This window comes from Macrosteles quadrilineatus, unplaced genomic scaffold, assembly GCF_028750875.1.
Source record: "Macrosteles quadrilineatus isolate MER2022 unplaced genomic scaffold, UCM_ALF_1.0 Scaffold_1__1_contigs__length_201487025, whole genome shotgun sequence".
In the NCBI taxonomy this organism is placed as follows: domain Eukaryota; kingdom Metazoa; phylum Arthropoda; class Insecta; order Hemiptera; family Cicadellidae; genus Macrosteles; species Macrosteles quadrilineatus.
Window position 1 is genome coordinate 113,454,654 of NW_026542594.1, and position 21,638 is coordinate 113,476,291.

General features: G+C 31.6%; 1 protein-coding gene across 1 annotated transcript in view; it reads right to left on the bottom strand.

Moving 5' to 3' along the window:
* LOC128983446 (nephrin-like) overlaps positions 1–10,819 on the bottom strand; it is a 206,418-nt gene extending 195,599 nt beyond the window's left edge. The window contains exon 1 of the mRNA XM_054402745.1: positions 10,450–10,819. Coding sequence (XP_054258720.1) covers positions 10,450–10,528 — 79 coding nt within the window. The 5' untranslated portion in view covers positions 10,529–10,819. The remainder of the gene's footprint in view (positions 1–10,449) is intronic.
* Between the last annotated feature and the right edge of the window lie 10,819 nt (positions 10,820–21,638).

Consider the following 21,638-nt stretch of genomic DNA (forward strand, 5'->3'; position numbering starts at 1 on the left):
TGATATTATTATCATAGTTTTCTAATTATTATTTGTGATTCTAATAACCGCTTAAAAATCCTACTTATACAGTATTATAAGTGGAAAGTTTGGATGTATAAAGGGATGGATAGATGGATGGGGGGATGGATAAATGGACGGATTTTTGAGACAATTAAACGCGATAAATACTGGTCGGATTGGGCTAAAATTTGGTGTGATGATAGCTCACGTTCCCGAACATATAAACGCATTCGTATCTCAAAATCATTTCGGGCTCCACCCAAGTAGCTCTGGAGTTTCCCTTACAAGAAATTATATTTAACAGAAATAAAATAATTTTGTCAGTTGTTTCAACTACAAAAGTTGGTTCTATGATGTTAAAAAGCATTTAAAAGTTATAAGGTTTACCAAAAGGGTGCAGGACTTTTTTGAATTTATTATTTATTACATCAAATTAGAACCAACTAGAAACAAAAAGTTGAGAAAAATAAGAATTTCACTTTTTAAGCAAATTTCCATATAGGGATATAGCTATTACTGTAAGTGGAACGGTAAGACCTACCCCCGGGACAGATTTACTTTTTCATTTGATGTCCCCAGAGTCCAAATACACCATTCGTTAAAATGTATAAATACATTATTCAAAGAAAAAAAAAAATACGGAAAGATATGGACAAAAATTACTCAATTCATTGTGTTCAAGGACATATATACAACTAAACTCTGCACACCTTTATTGCATGTTAAAAAGAACTTTTTAGGCATAACTGCTACTTCGTGTTCATCCCCGAAGTGGGGGATTTTGGGGGGGAACTAAAAAGTTTCAAATGGTAAGACCCATCGATTGACCCAGCATTTTGAAGATCCTGATCAAATAAAACTAACAAAGCAAACTAGGGGTGTCCATCTCAACCCAGTAAAAAATGGTGGCCAATTAGTTTTTAGAAGTAAAATTTAACTTGCAGCTTTCCAAGTCTGGAGACCCCCTGTAAATTTTGTAACGGCTCACACTTGAAAAACTAAACCCCGCACACCTTTATTATATTGCTATGATTTACTTTTTGATCCTAATTGCTACTTGGTTCGAAAACCCAAAATGGGGGATTTTGGAGGGAACTAATAAAACTTAAATGTTAAGCCTCATCGAGTGACCCCCTCATTTTGAAGAGTGTGATAAAATAAAACTAATAATGCAAAAAACGGTTTTATCTTAACGCAGTAAAATATCTTGCAGTCCATTGATGTTACGTAAGAAAGATTGTAAGTTAATTCTGATTTCTAAAGATTTCAATAGACTGCCATATTTTACTGGTATACACGATTTTTAAATTTTATCTTGTAACACAGGTTGGATTAGGTGTTATTGCCCTTTCATTTTTTATATTAGATTTTTCATATTTTTTATTTTACTTTTAAACTTTAATCGTGTTAAATAAATTGTCAGGATATTTTTATGGTGGCTATATATTTGATTTTTGTTAGTTGTTTTAGTAAAATAATAACTTCAAGGATCATAAATGATAAATAGATCAGAACAAAATATAGCTTTGAAAATTAGCCGTGACTGTTAGTTTCAAAGCGGAAATAGTTTATTGGGAACATTTACAGTCGTAGTTTCCTTGTACATATTCAGCATTTCATAATTATAATCGTTCTGTTTGACTTAACATACAAATCTGTTGTGACTATACGTGAACCGGTATTTCATTAGAATCATCTCTTGCAGTTTCAATATTACTGGTTATGAGTTAATTCAAATAAACTAAGAATTACCAAAATTTCTTTCATAGCCTGTAAATCCATTAGCCACATATATACTTATAACGGTGAAGAATATTATATTTATAAAATTATATTTTATATTATGTTTATATTATGTTATATTTGAGTTAAAAAAAGAGAAAATATTTATTGACTTACCCATGATAAATTACCTCTACTAAGGATAATTTTTTTAAATGTATATTACAATTGGTTGTCCAGGCAGTATTGTCAATATTAGAAGAAACTAAAATTTCTCGCACAGCTATAATCGTACAGAGTTTAAGTTTAGAGGGTGTTTAGTTTGCTATGGATGTCATATACCATTTATAAATTAAAAAGTGTATTTAACCTACACATCTTTAAGTTGGTCTATAAAACGGGAATGTGTCATGTTTTTATTTTACAATGTTTTCCCCTCTAAACATCTAAGTTAAAACAAGATTTTACCGAATTATACTATTTAATACCAATCTTATGTGCCACGTTCACTATAATTTCATACTAATCTTGAAAAAATGGTAAAGTAATAAATAAGTAGTAAAATCAAGTATCTTATAAATTAGCTTTGGAAATATTGATTTTATACTATTGATATTCTTTATTAAGTGGGAAAGTTACCCGTTTTTTTTAATTAATAAACTATTTACTTACACTATAGATAATTTATAACATCTTGAATTAATTATTTTGTTTCTAAAATGTAAAATTATTTTAAACTAAATTTGCAAGGAATAATTTGTATTTTCATAAACTATGCAATCATTTTTATAAAGTTTTGTAATTCTGTCTGTATTCAGCTAATTATAAAAGGGGTTTATTCTGCTACAAGATTAAGTTAATTCCAGAAAATAGTTTCTTTAAAACTGATATTGTATATCAAATAATGAACCTAACGTAATATGACTAGCCTTTATGGTTTACCATTTTCGGAGAACAATCTTATTAAAGTATTTTCCTCTTTCTTTTATAGAAAAATATTCTTACAAAAGGTTCTCGAGAAATCACAAGAAAAAGGAATTACTAGCAACTGATCCACCTCGCTATTCATTCGGTATTTAGTTTATTGAATTCAATTCCCAGAAAAGCATCTTGTAAAGAGACTGAAACCCACAGTAAACAAGGTTTTTGTGCTGTTACAAAGAATGAAATTAGTTTACACACATCCAAAGAGTGCTTAATAATTAGTCGGTATTTATTGATTTTCTAAGTTGAGTAAATTGTACTAGGCTAGAATTAGGAAACGCATGAAATAAATATTGTAAGCTAGAGTTGATAAAACAGAATCTTTGAATTCACAACTTCTAATTGAATAAAATAACTATTATCAAATTCAATGTATCTTGAAGAGCGTTATGCGATGATTGGTTAAAACCTATGTATTTACCAAGTCTAATACTTCTAAACACTATGGATGATCCGCAATCCCCATAATCTCCTGGCTAAACAATGTTTAAATATATTAGTATTTCATCTTTTTGATTTTGAACGAGTTTTTAAACCTTAGAAGGAAATCCTGATATAATCAAAGAAAGAATGAAATATGAAATGTGTGGCTTTACAGTTGATGTCAGTAACCATGTACTAATATTCACAAGGCTCTTCTTGTAGCCTTAAGAATTGTAATAAGTCTTGAAATTTTTAAAATACCGATTTAATAATACGTTCTTTTATCATTACTTCTATTTTGAAAGTACTGTTTAAACTGATATAGATTTTAAAATGGGATTATTAAAACAAAACTTTTCTCACCAAGACAATATTTACTACAGCGTAAGTTTATGCTAAAACTGCTGAATAGAAACACTATAATGGTACAACAACCCCTAAGATATTTTTGTTAATTATATAAGCTATTTTGATTTTTAATTTTGTATAGTCATTCTATTCAATTATATATCCTGCCTCAATAAACTCTACTTATTTTGAAATTAATAGGTTTTAAATCCTCATGAAAATGAAGGTACATATTTCTGGTGTTATACTTGGTACAGCGAAAAAGTCCTTTTGAAATCCTTTCAGATTCCGATCACTTCCTCTGCCACAGATATGAGGACTGAATAAAATATGAAGCTTTATAAGAGCGGCCGTCTCTCCGTGACTGGATTCTTAATGCTTGTGTAAACCACGCTTTTGCCTTTACAATACCTCGTTTAATTTACACCTGTTCAATAGTTTTTGCATAGATTGTAACGTCTTTACTTCTGCACTTTAAAATGTGTTTCAGTAAATGGGAATTAACTCTTTGCTTCCGATGTGGAAAAGTTCAATGACTAGTTAAAGCGTGTTTTGTTAACTCCTACAGATATATAAAAGACCTGGTCAAACATCACTATACAATACTTTTACAGTTTGGTTCCTAAAACGTTCAAGTCAAATTGAAAGGGTTTTAATAATAATTTTGTTCAGTCTACGCTAAGCTTTAAACAACTGTTCAAGGAATTAACAACATGAGATAACATGTTCATTTAGAACAAAAGCATATCCGAACTTCGATGCAATTTCAAATTCTAAATAAACATGTTTTTTTGCCTTGTCATAAACATTTTGTGTTTTTTAAAAGATGGTATTTATACTATTATAAATTACATATAAAAAACCGTTGGTTTCAAAATGATAAGGTTTCAGAAACATGAACCAAACGTGTGGGTATTTCAGCCTGGTCGTCCGATCGGTAAACAAACATGCAACACACTGAAGTGCTTTACAAACCAACATCATCGGACGATAAATATCTCTACATTACAGGAATCATCAACGTTTAACATTTTACCAATACATATCTTTTTCAAAACCGAATTAACATTTTTTAGTTGCATCTTGGAGAATACGTGAAAAATATCTTACTTGTCTGACACAAATTGCCTGGATATAACATTACAAATAAATTTGAACTCTTTCGTAAGATGAAACTAAGGCACTGAACTCTTAAAAATAGCATTTATTCTTTGACAAAATTGGGAGCCAGCTGGTCTAGCTGGTTAGAGAGTGGTTCTCCGGTCCCTGAGGTCCCGGGTTCACATCCCACCAAATCACCAATAGATTATCTTTAAGTGATAATGCCATAACCCCTAGATTTAGCCTGAATTAATGTAAAAATCTATTCTAAGCTCGTGTCTAGAGTCATAGAAAAAGCCATCAATCAAACCTACAATACAATTTTGTCCTTTCTATATTTGAAAACAGTTTGTTTAAACTAAAACCTTCATTTTAGTAATATATTTAGTAATTACCGTAATTGGTCTTACCTTGTCACCTACGGGGTGACAAGGTAAGACCAAGGCCCGGTGCCAATTAACTTCTTAGATAAAGATTCAATTTTTAGTTTAACTTGAGTAGTTCTGGTCAGATTTTGATGTAATTTGGCATAGGTGTATGTATAGGGCTGTATAGGGTTGTAAAACTGAATTAGAATGTAAAGCTTCAGATAGGTTCCAAACACCTATTTGTTTGGGTTACCCCTCAACTAAGGTCCATTGTTTTCGGCACTATTTGAACTTGCGTTTAACTTACTCGAACTACTGGGGAAATATCTAATTCGGTTTGATATACGATATATATGCTAGCACGAACAAACACTAGATTGCCTTCATTTTACCTAAAGAGTCAAACATTTCAGCACTCAGACAATGATTCCCATGTCTTACGGACTATACTTCGTAATACAGATTTTTAAACATGCCAAGTAAAACAACAGAAACACTAAACTACAGCTTAAGTATACAAAACGTAGCACGGCATGCAGTCATGGAGAGTTCATTGCACTATATCCTGCAAAGTATGCAGCTATGGCTTTCTGTCTGCTTTTGTACAATACCTCTGGAATGAACCTTCCATTACACAAACTAGCACTCAGCGGCTTGCTAAGCGGCATTAAGGGTAATACCTTCCTTCCCCTGCCATTGCACTAACCCTTCCCCACCGCCATCCCCGACCATCAGCCTCACTGGCTGTCCAATTACAATAACTCTATATGACAAGAACACTAAAAGGTTTCTGAACTTTTAAATAACATTTGACAAACTATTTCGCTTGCTTTTAGCAGAGAGAGTACTATTTTTGTGATGACTTTTGGAGAAATAATGTTTATTTTGCAGGCTGGACGATAATTTTTATGTAGCTAAGAACGTTGTTTTCAATATGTTTGGGTAACATATGCGTAAATTAAATACATATTGAAAATATCCAATTATATTTACCTTATAATCCTAATTGTTATTAAAAATACAATGTTAGCTTATATCCTAAGATAACGATGTGACCGCAAGCGACAATGACCTACAAGTTTGATATTACTTATAAGGAGTATATCGACAACAAAAAAACAAAACAAAACTAATACCATAAGCAAAAATAGAGTGTAAAAGTGCCGTAGCATTTAACTTCAATAACTTTCAAACTTGTATTTATTAAATCAAAACCTTTTTAATTATTAACATTAAATAGTTTATAAACATACACTATGGTTAATAGATTTTTTATTTCGAATACCGCTGTCACCTAATGTGAAATATGTTTTTCTCGTGTATGATTAATACGAGAATGTTATAGCTTACTTTGCCAATACAGCGTTTTATCGGGTAAAGTAAGTAATAACATTCTTTGAATGTCAATTAAAAACCCGACTGGAATATGAATTCATTATTTTAAATTTGTTTCCAGTCATCAATAAGAACGTTATCAAAACAGTCGAAACAATAATGACTTAAATGTATTTCATTTTTTGTTATACTCTAAAGTCGTAGATTGTTGAAATTGCTGAATAATTTCATTAGCTGGAATTGATAGAGTGTAACTATTTCAAATGAGATATAAATTTTAAAACAAGCCAAATGTATTCATCTTTAAGGTTTTTTATACTCGTATAGAGTAAATGCAATATGTTTCAAAGCTAATTATTTTATAACATGACATTTTCCCGCTCACATCAATTCAATTTACATTTAAACTTTCTATATCATTGAAACTTGCCAGTGGACCTATATTTGTATTGTTTTGTTATTGCTTAGCTATTTACCACTGCATTATTATTATATTGTGATTTTACATTAGGATGACCTTAATATAAAAAAATACATATCAAGGTTAAATCGAACATTTTATGTTTTGATAAATCATCGTATGTATTAAAATGTTACAGGGGTTTTTGTTACCACTCAACGGATTTTCACATTTTTTCTGTTGAAAGAAATGTAATCTTGAAAGGAAGGGAAGGTCGAAGCCATAACTTTATTTGTGGGTTTAATTTTCTTGGAAATTATGTTTTAATAAAAAAAGGATAGTTAGTTTTGGTACGGTATAAATTGATTCTGCCTTATACAGACAGCCACTTGGACTTGGAATTTTTTTCTAGAGTCGTTTTGACATTTTAAAAACTAACCATCATTTCGATATGTCGATAGACGTTCGAACATAAAGAAAACTAACAACAGACAAACCTATTGTAATCTAATACCTTCTAAATAAGCAATAGTTTGCCGGAGCAATCTTCCTGTCATAAGTTAAAATTTCCACAGTATAAACTTGTATCTACAAAGATTATATTAAGACGATACGTGATAAATAAATATTTGGGATATATAGTTCGAAATATCACATTTTCTGGAAACAAAAAATCCTTAGGATAAAACTACATTTAGTAACATAAAAAAATATTTAATACCGACAGTCAATATTTTTTTAAGCAACTTGTATCGTAAACATTTAAGTGATAGTTTGAGAGCAGCTGTTAGTTAAAGAAATTACATTTACACAAACTTAAAATGATAGCGTTGGCTGTTATGTTTTAATAGGTTATATAGTTTTATTTAATTGTTTTGCCTGCATCCTAGTTTGTTACATTGTCTAAAGTTTTTGTAAAACAATCTTTATAAAAAATGGCAAGTTATAATAAATTGTAGCTTAATTAAATCGTAGATGTGAAACATTTAACAAAGCATTTGTCTTATTAAACGTGAGATTAATGTTATCTAATAATTAAAATGTCACTCCATTCTCCAAATAATCTACCGGAGCTATTAAAATGCGTGAAACTGCGATTTAAAACAATAACGGTGAACGAAGCTCCAAAGAGAGGCCAATGTAGAGTAGTGGGGGCTAACTCCACCCATCTCTACTTGGTCAAACATATTTTTTAATGAGTTTATGCTTTGTTAAAAACTGTTTTGTCATGGTGTTACATCATTGTTCATCGAACAGCTTTATTAATTTACTTCCTAAGTAAACTATTAATCTACATCACAAAAAAACACATCACACTCGCCTATTTGGTCTGTTGACGATTCGAGTGTACAATCGAAATTGATTACCATTTATCATCTTTTATATGTACTTGTCGTATTGTGAGTCAACAGTATAAGTGAAAATATTATTACTAGTGTTATTAAAAGTATATCCTTTTATGTTTTTTTCAGACAAATAAAAACACAACAAGTGTTCAAAATAAGTATACATAGCAAAATATATAATTTTCATTAGTTTAACCTGAGTCAATTTTTGATTAAGCTTAATAAACTTCTTTAACGTGAAACAGATACAGGATAATTGTATATCCTGTCCGCGTTTTAAAGAACGTTTTAATAGCTTGATTATTTAATCTTGGACTGTTTTGTAGCCTTTATGGCATTTAAAAAATTAGCAAAGCTTTGTAAGAAAGGTAAGACTTTTCCATTAACTAAAGCGGTTGAGTGTTTTATATGATTGCATCTTACTATATCATTTCTCCAAGTTAAGTACTTTACCATGTCAAATGCATGTTGGACTAATCAACTAAATTGATGATTAATATGTAAACAATAAAAGCTACATGGTTACGATTTTATGGGTTCATAATTGCATACAAAACGTTGTTTTAACATGTAAATCCAAACTATAATGTGCGAAAATTATGCTGGTGTAAAACGTAATTAAATACTTTTACCACCTTATTTTTGGCAAAGTACACTATAAGACAAACATATTTTAAATTATAATTTTCCTCAGTTAAACTGATATTCGGAGTGTAGCACCAACAAAAAGTATTCATGTTCTAGTCAAACGGATCTACTTTCAAACGGATTTTCATGGAAATGTCAGGAGGCCAATCCAAACAATGGTTTTGGTGAATCGAGGCAGAACAATGCCAGAAATGAGCACAATTACAAGCATAGCTTGGCAAATCTGCCTCTCGTGTCACCTTTGCCCTTCATGCACTCCTTGTTGAGTTTGTTCTGGCTGTTTTGTCCCAAACACTGTCCCATTACAGGTAAAATATGGACAAAAAATGTCATAATTAATTCAAAAACTTACTCTCTTTGTTGTAAGTGTATTACAAATTTCGAGTTTTTTCTAGCACTGTGGTTTTTTACCCGATCTTCTTGTTGCAATAATGTGCCCAACAAGTATTTACCTCATTTATATCTCTGTTATTTAATATTTTTAAGCGTCAATCAGTTGTATAGTTTTAGATTTTTTTTTATGTATGTAGACTGCGATAAGAAAATTTGTGATTGTTTTCATTATACCATTGTACACAATTTCTAGGCTACAACTGGAATAGGCCTTAATGTTTTTAGTCTTGAATACTATACATGTTATTAGCTGTAAATTATTTCTTAAGATTACAATATTTATTTTCACACACTACACTTAATCTTTCCTATATATTTATTCTACAGTATAAAATTATTCTGTTTATGTAAAAAGCAACCTCAAACATAGAAATAATTACTGCTTGCAGAAAAAAAAAACTAGAAACAGACGAATGATTTAACTTAGCCTTCAGAGGACTGTTGTTGTTTATACATTGTCCCTCGCGATTCGGAATGAAGTTGGGTTTGATTTACAGGGGAAACGGAACCGGAACTTGTATAAAACAGCACGGGGAAGCATGAATGGGAATGAGTTGCGGAGATCCCCTATCTGAGTTTCGAGCAAACGCATTTACATTTCTTTATGTTACATTTTCTCCATTTACAAAATAACATTACGTATTATAGAGTATAATTTTACTATATAAATAAGACCATTCTAGAACAAGTAATTTTCATTGTATATTATTATGCTTCTGCTAAAAACTTTAAAAGAAAAATTTATCACATATTATTCTGTAATTTGAAAGATAAGGTGCTCTACCTGGCCAGATAAGTAACATAAAAAAGACGTTGGCACACGTTGTACGTTGTATATTTCTTAGTACAGTACTTAAATATGAGTTCAATCTGTGTCTCTAATATCTAGGTTAAAGGTTTTTTAATGCCCTTTACCCAATCTTTAGTTTGATAAACGTTATTTCAAAGACAATACAATAAATATTATTTAGATGATACTTCCTAAATAATCTACTATGATGTCACATATTTATTCTCACAAGAAAAAGTTCTATATCACCCGAAACTGGTACATATTTTGCATAGTAAGCACGTCCACTTCAGACAGTCATCTCATTATGCAAGACCTTTATTAAATGCACTCCTAACTATTTTAAATAAATGCGAGGGTTTTTATGTGGATTTTGTATAGTCAATTGGTTCTCTAAAAACAATCATTTATATTACCTTGCTTATTATATATTTTTAATTCTTTACATATAGTAAAAGCTACTATGTTTGTAAACATTTAATACAAAGGGTACCATGCCATTCCATTTTAACCATGTAGATTCGAAGTAGTACAATTGGTTGATTATTGCAATGGAACTGACAACAGTGACACCGGTGTGGATCGTACCTTGGTGTTCTGGGACCGGTTTGATGGCGGCTGTGAGGGCCAGTGCCACGGCAGCTGTCATTGTCACCAGATGCCACATGTCACACTCACTGTTACACTGACACGTCACTCACTGTCACTGACGTCACCAGTACATGCCGCCCCCGTGACTCGCTGGCCGGGACTGAGGCCGCCACATCCCCCGTCCCTCCGCCCGTCCACGCCGGTACACCACGCAGGACGGCATGCGCCGCCACCCTTCACAATATTTACCTTATAAATTCCCTCTTCCTATCTCAGGGCAATATTGATATCAACCCGAACGATGACACAATTTGGAATACTTTATTGAAAGCGCGGCCTTCCAGATATTGCCCCGATATGAAAACTGTTTTTATTCCTCCGCTTTGAACAATATTTGCTATTGACTTTCTATCTAACTTTTAATAATATGCCCTTTCCATAAAGAATCCAGAATTTGTTTTCCGGCCAGGTCGGTTGTGGCGGTGGTCGACCGTTCCTATTATTGGCAAAAGTGACTCCTGGACCCCCTTGTTTGTTGAGTTACAAGATGAAATCGTTGAGCAAATCTATAACTTGTTGAAATATCCATTGCAATATTGGGATTTATATTAGATGCATTATTAAATATACTGCTATTAGGTGTCGTGCACATAAAATTTCCATTTTGGTATTTATAATGTTGCAAGCTTGATAACCACTGTTTTATAAATTACATACAGTTATAACGGTATGTAGTTATTCTATATTCGTATGCGAGATATTTTGTTAATGTATCTGAATAAATATCAAAAATTGTTTATTTCCGTACAAAGCTATACCGACAAAATGTTTAGTTTAAAAATAATGTGATTTAAGTTAGATTAGCAGGTTACATCTCTCGTTACTCTTGTATCACTACCATCTAAGGAAACTAGTACTTAGACGAACTCAACAATCTAGAGGAATAATCTTAGTTATGTCCAAACGATGCTGCCTAGGTGAACTGGACAATACAGGCTGCAGTTTTGAGTTATCGACACAAAACAACCCTCTGCAGTTTAGGAAGTAAAACTTGGGTGTTTTGTTAACAGTTAATATGTACCCACTATGTCAGTATGTGCGTTTAACTGCAATACTGATATAGTGATTTTTATGCTTAAAACCCCTATAAATTAGTAATAAAAATTCATTGTGGGTGTTTATGTGTTTGTAAGTGTTGTGTTGTACTAGATGTGTTAGTAGTGATGCTAAATCACTGTCGGTGGTCGAGGAAAAATTGAGCCGTGTGTCACAGTTCATCCAGGGTATTCTCCGAGCCAAGGATATTTAAATTGAGTTGGGATGCAATCTAGCTCCTAAGTTAATTGAATGCCAGAAACTGCGTGAGCACTGAGGGCATAGGTCCAATGTACCTGACATAAAGTTATAAACCAACCTACAAACAATCTATGGTGTGAATCCAAGAGAGTTGATGGTTTTTATCGTGAAGAGTTGGATCAATTCAGAAAGTTCAAACTACAGGCTGGCCACATGTTTGCGCAAAAGCATTTTTACCTCTTCAAAAACCTAGGAATGCTAAAGAAGTTGTTTGTCTGCAATTATGATTAATTATTGAATGGCCATGCTCACAAATATTTAGATAATTGCATTAATATAAATCAGCTGATATATAACAAAAAAAGGAATGTTTTGGTAAATTAAGTCCTAGTGTCACCCTTCAGGTGAGCTTTTTTCTGTGTCTGATATAGTTTAAGATAAGCTGTAATAACAATTCCTCTACAAAATAGTGGGAATAATTGGGAGATGCTTTTCATTAGTGTTTATAATCGATGACTTACCATACCAACAATTTCAAAGAGATAGAACGATTTGGTGCAAGTATAGCTCCCTTAAAGCAGTTAGCACTTATTGTATAGCTAGAATTGATTGTTACCTTTTCATTACATCCCATTCCTGGTATAATGTGGAAGGATTGACTCAATCGTGGCTAAGTGTTATTCTCTTGGGGTGTTTAAAAGCCATTCTGTTAGTGTTAGTTGTGCCGAAGGAACTACAAACCAGATTCAATAATGCAGTCAACTCAACTTTAACCAACGTTTTATCTCTGGTTTGAAAATGATAATGTCTATGTTATTTTAGTCTATTTAAAAAGCTATATAAATTGTGAAAGTTTGGACTCCACCACATATTAACATTTCTTTCAAGGTGTTTTTGTATTCATATAGTTTAAGCCTTCTACATACTCAACGCACTTAATTCCAAGTAACATAATCTCTACAACGGCTTACCTAATCAGGTAGTAACCACTAAAGGGCATTTATCAATCGATCTATTATTAGTGTATTATAAACATTTATCACTCTCTAACTTATTCGTTTTGGTTGCAAATCAACGAAACGACGAAAAGTAATTGGACTGAGTTTTACGGAAAGAATTCAAAGAACCAGTCCTAGATATGCACATATCAACAAACATTTTCTCGGGCAAGGCCTATCCAAAGTTTTGTAATGAAGAATTTAAGTAAAAATGTATTGGCATGCAATGAAACTATCTCTCCCCCCACCCTACACACACCGAAGAACACTAAAAAACCTGCTGAAGAGGAGAGTTTCTATTTGTTTAAATAGATTTTTACTAAAATATTTTCTCAAACATGACAGATGTATTGCACCCCAGTGAATAATTAAAACAAGAAGAGCACGTAGGCTTTCTGGTACAGGGAATGTTTAATGAAATGAACATGACATCAGGACAATATTATAACACAATGTACTGTATTTAGCACTCGAAAATGTCAGGAACAGATCGTCGTATCCATGTATATTACGGCCATCATGTAAGGCATAAAACAATCAAGTTCATTTCGTAAATGTTTTACAAAATTGTGTTCTTGAGATATTTAAGTGGAATTAAATAAAAAATCTAATCTCCCAACACAGCAAATCTACAGACTAAATCAGTTTAGATTTGCCTGATTAGGTTTTAAGTTATATATCTTCTTTTTATTTCCTATATATATATATATATATATATATAAACTACAACTGTTTACTTATTCTCACGAAGCATAACATGAAAACTTTAGGTTTGCAGTTTAAACAGATATTCTCAGTAGTTACTAAGTTTACAACAGCGCTTTAATATACACAAAGGTGTTACGCAAACGCACACACGTGCAAACGTGTTTCAAACGTGTACGCTTATTAGTGTTATAAGTTTTACAGAAAAGTTTTGAAAAAATTGTCAAATGTCTTGAGTGTTTAAAATGGGGAAAAACAATGTTCACCACATTAAACCCAGTTCCTCATGTCTGATCAAAAATACATAGTCCGAAAAAGTAAATCGGTCATGGGGTCCAAATATTACAATGAGACTTCTGTTCCCAAAATTGAAAGTTGCTATTAATTTAGGGAATTCAAGAAAGAATGTCTTATAAAATTATTAAATAATCAGTTAATATTATATTAAAGAAAATATTGGTATTAATCTAAATCGATACATTTTTTAATATTCTCGTATTTATTTTAGTGTAGTTTTTAGACATCATCTATACTGTATGTTGTTACTGTATGATGTGGCATGATCGTCTCAACTGAAATAAACAATTAACAAAATGTGTCCTGGAAGTAAAGGAGTTTTATTTACAGTAGTTAAATAGCTTCAATCTACATTTTTCTGCTATAAGAATGAGTTTATGATTAAACCTGTTAGAATTTGTTTTACTCTGAAATCACAAACCTCCTGCGTTGTTGGAGAAACTGCTTAATCAGGTGTAAGTGTTGCTCTCTGGGGACGTTTAGCAGTAATGCTGCTGTGAGGCTTACTTTTACCCTTACCTCACAACCACCTACAGCTTGGAGGCGTATAATACAATCAGAACATTCACAAATATACCTTGATCCACCCCCGTAGATTTTTGAAAGCATACCTCTTATGCTATGAGAAAATTGTATATGTTTTTACTTGTTAATTCATAGTGCATAACTGGCTTAAAGAAACTACTTACCTATAAAGAACCTGATTGTTGTGTATAAGTACGATTTAAAGAAAATATTCGAGATAGTTATATAAAGGAATATATTTACATATAGTTCCATAAATATCTTTATTATTAACTAGTTGTTACCCACGGGCTTCACCCCGTTTGACATCATAAGTATTAATAAAACTATTGATTGGTTAAGTTAACCTGAAATAAACAAAATACAGTAAAAGAAACAATAATAATCACACCTGATTTTAATAAGGTAATAAATTGAAAGAATAACAAAACAAATAAGTACAGCTGAAGTATTTTTAACATTAGGTATATGAAAAGTTCCCTTTAGAACGGAATTACGACCTTAAAGGGCAATTTATGAAATAATGGATAATTTTGCACAAGGTTTCTCGTCATGACGAACATTTTAAGTATATGGTTTATGGGCGTGTGACTTGTAGTTTTCTCAAAAGTTCATGGGTACTTTTGGCTTTATATATAGATAAGAAATTATAAACATTTTTGAGAAATTCGTGTAGAGTATCCATTCGTTTAATTTACAGAAAACAAAACCTTTCTTTTTTTTATATTATATAGACATACAAGAGGATGTACATTTGTAATCCCAAGAATTCAGATTTAGGCCTACACATAATCCTCTTTATCGAGAGCATGTCCTCTGTACAAAAAAAACAGTATATCTTTTGGTCTAGTTAAATATGTTTATTGTGTAATGTAATGGATTTGGCAAACTGTGATTTTAATGGTTTCAAAATAAAGTATTTAGTCACCAATCATTAATTTCCCAGCCTACTTGTACAAGGTGTCCCATCCATCAACAAACATTTTTGTTGCATTATTTAATATGTTTTGTATGTAAAAGGCAATAAAAACTTATAAACTATATATTTCTTCAATTCTTTAGCTATTATTCAATGTTTCAATAACCTTTGACAACCATACTTATTTTATTGAACAAATTTTGATTTCTTAAAAAATTAATTTTATTTTTGGTTAAAATGTTATACTCAGCCTATCTTTTCAGAAATGTAGGATCTCTAATTTCAATAGTTTCATTTCATGCAATACATAAATTATACTTTGAAAGCTTCATCTTAAAAAAGGCCCATTTATAGCTTCCAAGAGAATCTAACTAACCAGAACTACTCTAAATATGATGAATGTCGAATCAATTTTTATTTTATAATATTATAATAATTGAAAATTTAGTCATGATTACAGAAATACTCGGAAAGAATAATTGTAGTTATACAACACATAATTATTGAAAGATTTTTTTTAATATATGAAAAGAATGTGGTTCTATAGTAACCAAAGAGTGTTGTGTTTTGATGTGTTTTGACTTTTCCTTTTGGGTCTCTTAATTTTAGAAACATTATTTAAACCATTGCGCGAGAATCCTCTTACTCATCAAATCAATCAATAGTAGGGGACGAGCCATGCACATTCACACAAAACAACCCCAATAAGGTTTGCTAATTATCTCAACAACAAAAAACACCAGTGTTTTGTAATAAATAGCTCTTTATCACTGGAACGTGTCAGCGTTGTTATAATTGACACTCCATAGTTTTACGGCAGGAATTTGTAGGGTGTCAGTTTAAGCGTTAAATTTGTGTTGGACTGTTACGTTATTTATTAACATCCATTTATTTTTTTAGTTTGTGGGCTTTTTACGCAAATAGCAGTTTTTTTACGTTTTCAAGTTAACAGTTCAAATCGTACTCAAGTTACTATCTTACGTAAACCTTTGTGTTAGATAGCATCATTCATAGCAAAATGACAAATGCCATTTGAGTCTGGAAACAATCAAGCTTAGGTTTGAACCAGAGACATTCCGATTTGAAGCAACTATAAACCACGTGGATACCCAGACAATTTATACTTGACAGTACCTTATAACATTGGAGGATTCATGGGTCAATCAGAGGGCAAGATACGGTCAGTTAGAGGATTTACGGACGAGGTGGAACTGCAGAGTAGACACGCTAACTGGAACTGTAGTGAATTCAAACATAGTAACAAACGTATACAGGGTGGCTGAAAAGTAACTTGCACCCCCCCCCCCCCTTAACTTTTCAACCATTTGAGATATTTGAAATCAGTTTGCGGCAACCTTCTTAGATATGAGGGGCTACAATAATTATGGTCAATTTTGAAAATGTTGCCCTTAGGGGTAGCGTTGGTAGGGGGTATAACAAAATGGCAGCTAAAAATGATTGAGACAATGGTTATTTTGTTATTAATGGTCCGATTTCTATTTCCTTTATGTTAATTGTTATGTTTCGTCAAGACCTACAAAATTATACCAAATTCGACTATACTTGCTATTTGAAAATTTTGAGCTACCCCCTACCCCCGCTACCCCTAAGGGCAAAATTTTCAAAACTTACCATAATTATTGTAGCCCTTTATATCCAAACAAGTTGCCGCAAACCGATTTCAAATATCTCAAATAGTTAAAAAGTTAATGAGGGTGCAAGTTATTTTTTTTGCCACCCTCATGGTTATTTGGATTTGAAACGTTATAGGGCGCCATTTTGTTATTAGTGAGCCGATTTTGGTTTTCTTTATGTCAATTTTTATGTTTCGTCCAGACCTGTAAAATGATACCAAACTCGACTATACTTGTCATTTGAAAATTTTGAGCTACCCCCTACCCCCGCTACCCCTAAGGGCAAAATTTTCAAAATTGACCATAATTATTGTAGCCCCTCATATCTAAGAAGGTTGCCGCAAACCGATTCCAAAAATCTCAAATGGTTGAAAAGTTAAGGGGGGGTGCAAGTTACTTTTCAGCCACCCTGTATAAATACATCCTGTAAACTAACCCAACTTAATAATCTGTTCAGATTATGAATTAGGGCTATTATAAGCTGGCTATTGGAAATTGGTTGAATTTCAAAATCTATGTGTTATTATTCACTATTTTAGCCAGGATAATTTTATTTAAAATTGAAAGCCCAGTGATCGATGGCATCTGGATGTTGATTCCAAGAATAAAAAATCTACTTGATCTAAAAATGTTATTAATTTTTTTTTTTGCACATTTACAATTTTATAGTCTACCAAATTAATAAAGTATATTCGTATGTATTAATACGATTACTAAAACCCAACCCTGAGTCGAGGGACTCACCAGGGTATTTGTCCCCTGATGGACAAGTTCAAGCTTGACGTTGCTCCACTCTCCATGTTGCTGGTCCCAATATACACATTACTTCTTATATAGGACTAAAAGCATACACGTCTGACAAAAGTGTATACAATTATCTAACTCTAAAAACTACGTATCACAGATTACCTTCACTGCTTGTCAAACATGGATCGGACAAAATAATGTTTGTTTGGTTTTCTGTTTGTTTGCTCAGCGAAGACAACTAATAACACGTAAAATATGATTATTAATCTCTTAGCTAGTAGCCTACGTGATTGGTGGCTACACACTGGGCTATAGAATACATAGAATGTATTATAAAACCCTGGGACACATAACGGGTCTCAGGAAGTTAGTTTCAACATTGGACATTCGCAGCGCTACTTTACAGCACAGAAATATGTTGTAATACAACTAATAACCACTTAGATGTATTTTTTTAATATTTATTATGTAAAATAAAAGTGAGTTAGACCTCTCCAAAAACATGTTTTAAATTATTAAATGTTGATTTGTTATTTTGATGTATGATTATAACAATTGTTTCACAGTTTGAGTACTCCATACAGCGAAGTAAGTTACAAACGTTCATTGCTATAAGTCTATTAATTAAATAATTTATCCTAGGTGAAGATGTTCTAATATTATGAAAATGCAATTGTGATTAAGATTTGCTTTTCAATGTATGAACCCAAATGACACATTTAATGGATCATCATTTGATTATTTGAATTTTTTAAATTATTTTATATTAATCAGTAGGATTTATGATCTCATTCATAAAAAGCTCAAACCAATTCGGAAGTATAATATGTATCTACTAATGAGTTAGTTTTGTAAATTTAGCCTGTATGTCAATTTCAATTTTTATCAGATTTGCCATTATAATAAATATGTTATTATCTTAGGTCTTAAATAAGAACTGGTCCTGGGTCTGAATTACTTTTTCATTTTGATACTCCAAGAGGCTATAAACACCATCCTTTAGAATTCATATAAATCCATACTACCTTTTTTCCCGCTCTTCGATCAAGTGACTTGTAAATGTATTTTAAAATAAATTCATTTGAAATATAGCTGTAAACATTAAGATCATCATTGGATTATGGAAATCAAGTATCAAATGAATGGATTGCCGTACTTGTCCAAGCACTTAGGAAATAGGTAAGCTGCCTTCAATAATGTCCCAAACTACGTCATTTGCGAGTACTGTTGCATTTTCTTGTTTTGTTTTAACAAAATGTCACTCTCAGCATCATTCTTCGTGTTATTAAATTTACTGAAAGTATAGAAAAATTCGTCTAATAACCCTTGTAACATATAATTATATTCACACTTATACTGCTGACTAGACGGTAAATACATATAAAAGATCGTAAGTGGTGATTTAAATTGGACATTCCAGTCATCTTCATACCAAAAAGCGAATATGATTCAGCCTATTTGGTCTGATGATGATTGGATAGATGATTTTTTTAAGTTGTCAATAGCGGATTTTGTTTTGTAGAAATTGGGTATTCTTTTTCGGCTCTTAAAACATAATTGTATATTTCATCACTAGACTAATTTTGGTCTGAGGTCAAGTTTTACGATCGAGGCGAAGCCAAGGTCGGAAAGTGAGCTAGGGCTAAAATGTAACTTTTTGCCCGTGTGGTGAACTATATCTTTCGCCGTATTGCATCATTAATTAACAAACAAAGCTAGAAAACAAAAAATCTTTATGTAAAGATAACCTCTCATAACGACTTCCAGCTTGTTTTCAATTCTGCTAATGCAATTAAGGAGCTGTTTAGTAAGTGGTTCAATCATTTCGTCTATTACGATTGTTTTACAGTGCACCATCGATCGACAACAATAGTCTAAAACCTTGCCTAGCAAATAAATCTCTAAATAATTTCGATCGATACGATTGCCACAATCGAAATTTACAAATGTTTCCATCAGCTGATTTTTACTCCCTTGAGACTGAAAATTATTTTTACACTCTAGAGAGTAAAAAAATGCTACTTTAGGCCAGCAACTTAAATAGACGCGCATTAAAAACAACTGTTTTTGCTGCAGTATGACGAAAGACTATGCATGCTTCTACCCCATTTTGTAGAGCTTAAAAACAATTCATTTGGTATATTGAAGCTTTGTTTGATATTTAATGGTTATATAAATAATAAAGTATCAGTTTAGAATCCTATTTTATTACCATGGACACTAAGTCAGTAGTTATGGTTTTCTTGTTTATGGTTGTATTTTGATAAAGTTTAGCAAATTTGTTCATTTCATGCTAAGCTATTACTTTACACTATAATGAATCTTCATAAGTTTTTTGGTAGAAGCAAACCAAAGTACTAATTAAACTTATAAATGTTTCAATTAGTGAAAACATTTTGAATTTTAAGGGGATTATCTAATTAAAGTCGAACATGGCAAATGTTAATTCGTTTGGTGTTCAGGGGGGGTATTAAGATTACAATAGTTAAGATACGTGGTAAAAGGTTATTAATAATAACAATGAATGGGCTTTGTTTGTTTAATTAAAGAATATAATACTTACGCTGCTTTTAAAAAAGTTCAATATTTTATCCTCCATTTATTCAGAGACTATCATTTTGTTCTTCCATTGAATTCCATGCTAAAATTAACATACGATATCACACGCACTGCAACGGTACACTCGTATACACTGTACATCAAGATGCCAGATAAACATTGACCTGGTTGCTTGTGAAAAAAGTTGGATATTACATATTTTAAATGTTTCAAATTCTAGTGAGTACTGTACTAAACAATTGAAAAGCAATTTTTATAAAACCGAAAATGAAATCCTTTAACCAATTATTTAATAAATAACAATTTACCCATATGTGAACGCAATGATTGGCTTAGAAAGCTGCATCTCCGTGAAATTAGTATGTTTTTTTGTTCTTTTTAATGCTTAAATGTAGTCTTCTACTACAAACTTAAAATAAGCATAGTCGCAAATTGATTTTTAATTTACAGACCAAGATATCAGGTCATCCTGGTAAGACTAACCGTTTTCATGATTTTTATGAGAAATTAAATATAATTTAAATTAATTATTTTAAATATAACCTCTGTATAGTGTTAAATACAGAGATTAGTAAAAACAATTTGAAAAAATATTGGTAAGCATTTAGTAGATGCGATCCTTTACTTGTACCTCGTGTATACAGTTATCAGGATACAAGCTTAGTTGATCAAGTTACAGGATAAAAGTAAAAGATTGATGTCTTTTCCTTGAACCAATCTTCCTCAGATTGCATTGTCTATCAAGTTAGGAATCTGCTGAAAACTATTTATTCTGTAAATTTATTTTTTATGGTAAATTTGATTGGAAATTGTTTCATTTTCAAATTTAAAGATATTTGCAATATTAAACTGTGCATATATTTTGTTATTTCTAGATTATTTAAGTAAGTTTGTTATTTTACAACCAGGCCATAAACAATTAAAAATATGTGGTAAAGAATGTTATGATCTGGCCCCAACGTAAGTTGTAGATGGTCAAAATATCTATAAAACACATAATACAAAAACAGTCCATCACTTGACATCACTGTTGTTAATTATTTAGTTTTTTTTTTCTGTAAACATTAAATATAGGCCCTAATCTCGACATTTGTTGGTCGTTGTAGCTGTCAAGTGATAACGCACGCACGGTAAATGTGAGATCAACAAACACGCACACACAACCTACAGTGCACGCATACATTGGTATCTCATAAAATATAGTCTAAATCAAGAAATTCAACAATCTATTTAAACTAAACGTTTCGTTAATACATTTACCAATGGCAAATAACGTCATAGATAAGAGTATTTTTTAGTGACTAATGCAAAATACATGTATAGCTAATTCCACTTATCTTTTGAATACAATTATGGTACACCCTTTGAGGAGTTACAACCGGATTCTTCCATGATTAAGCAATTAAACTTTGTTTCTAAAGTTGTTTCGCGTCTGTCGGTGTAATCTTTGATGGAGAAAGTTTTTAAACTTAGTGTGATAATAAACTGTGTTTTATTGAGAAAGCT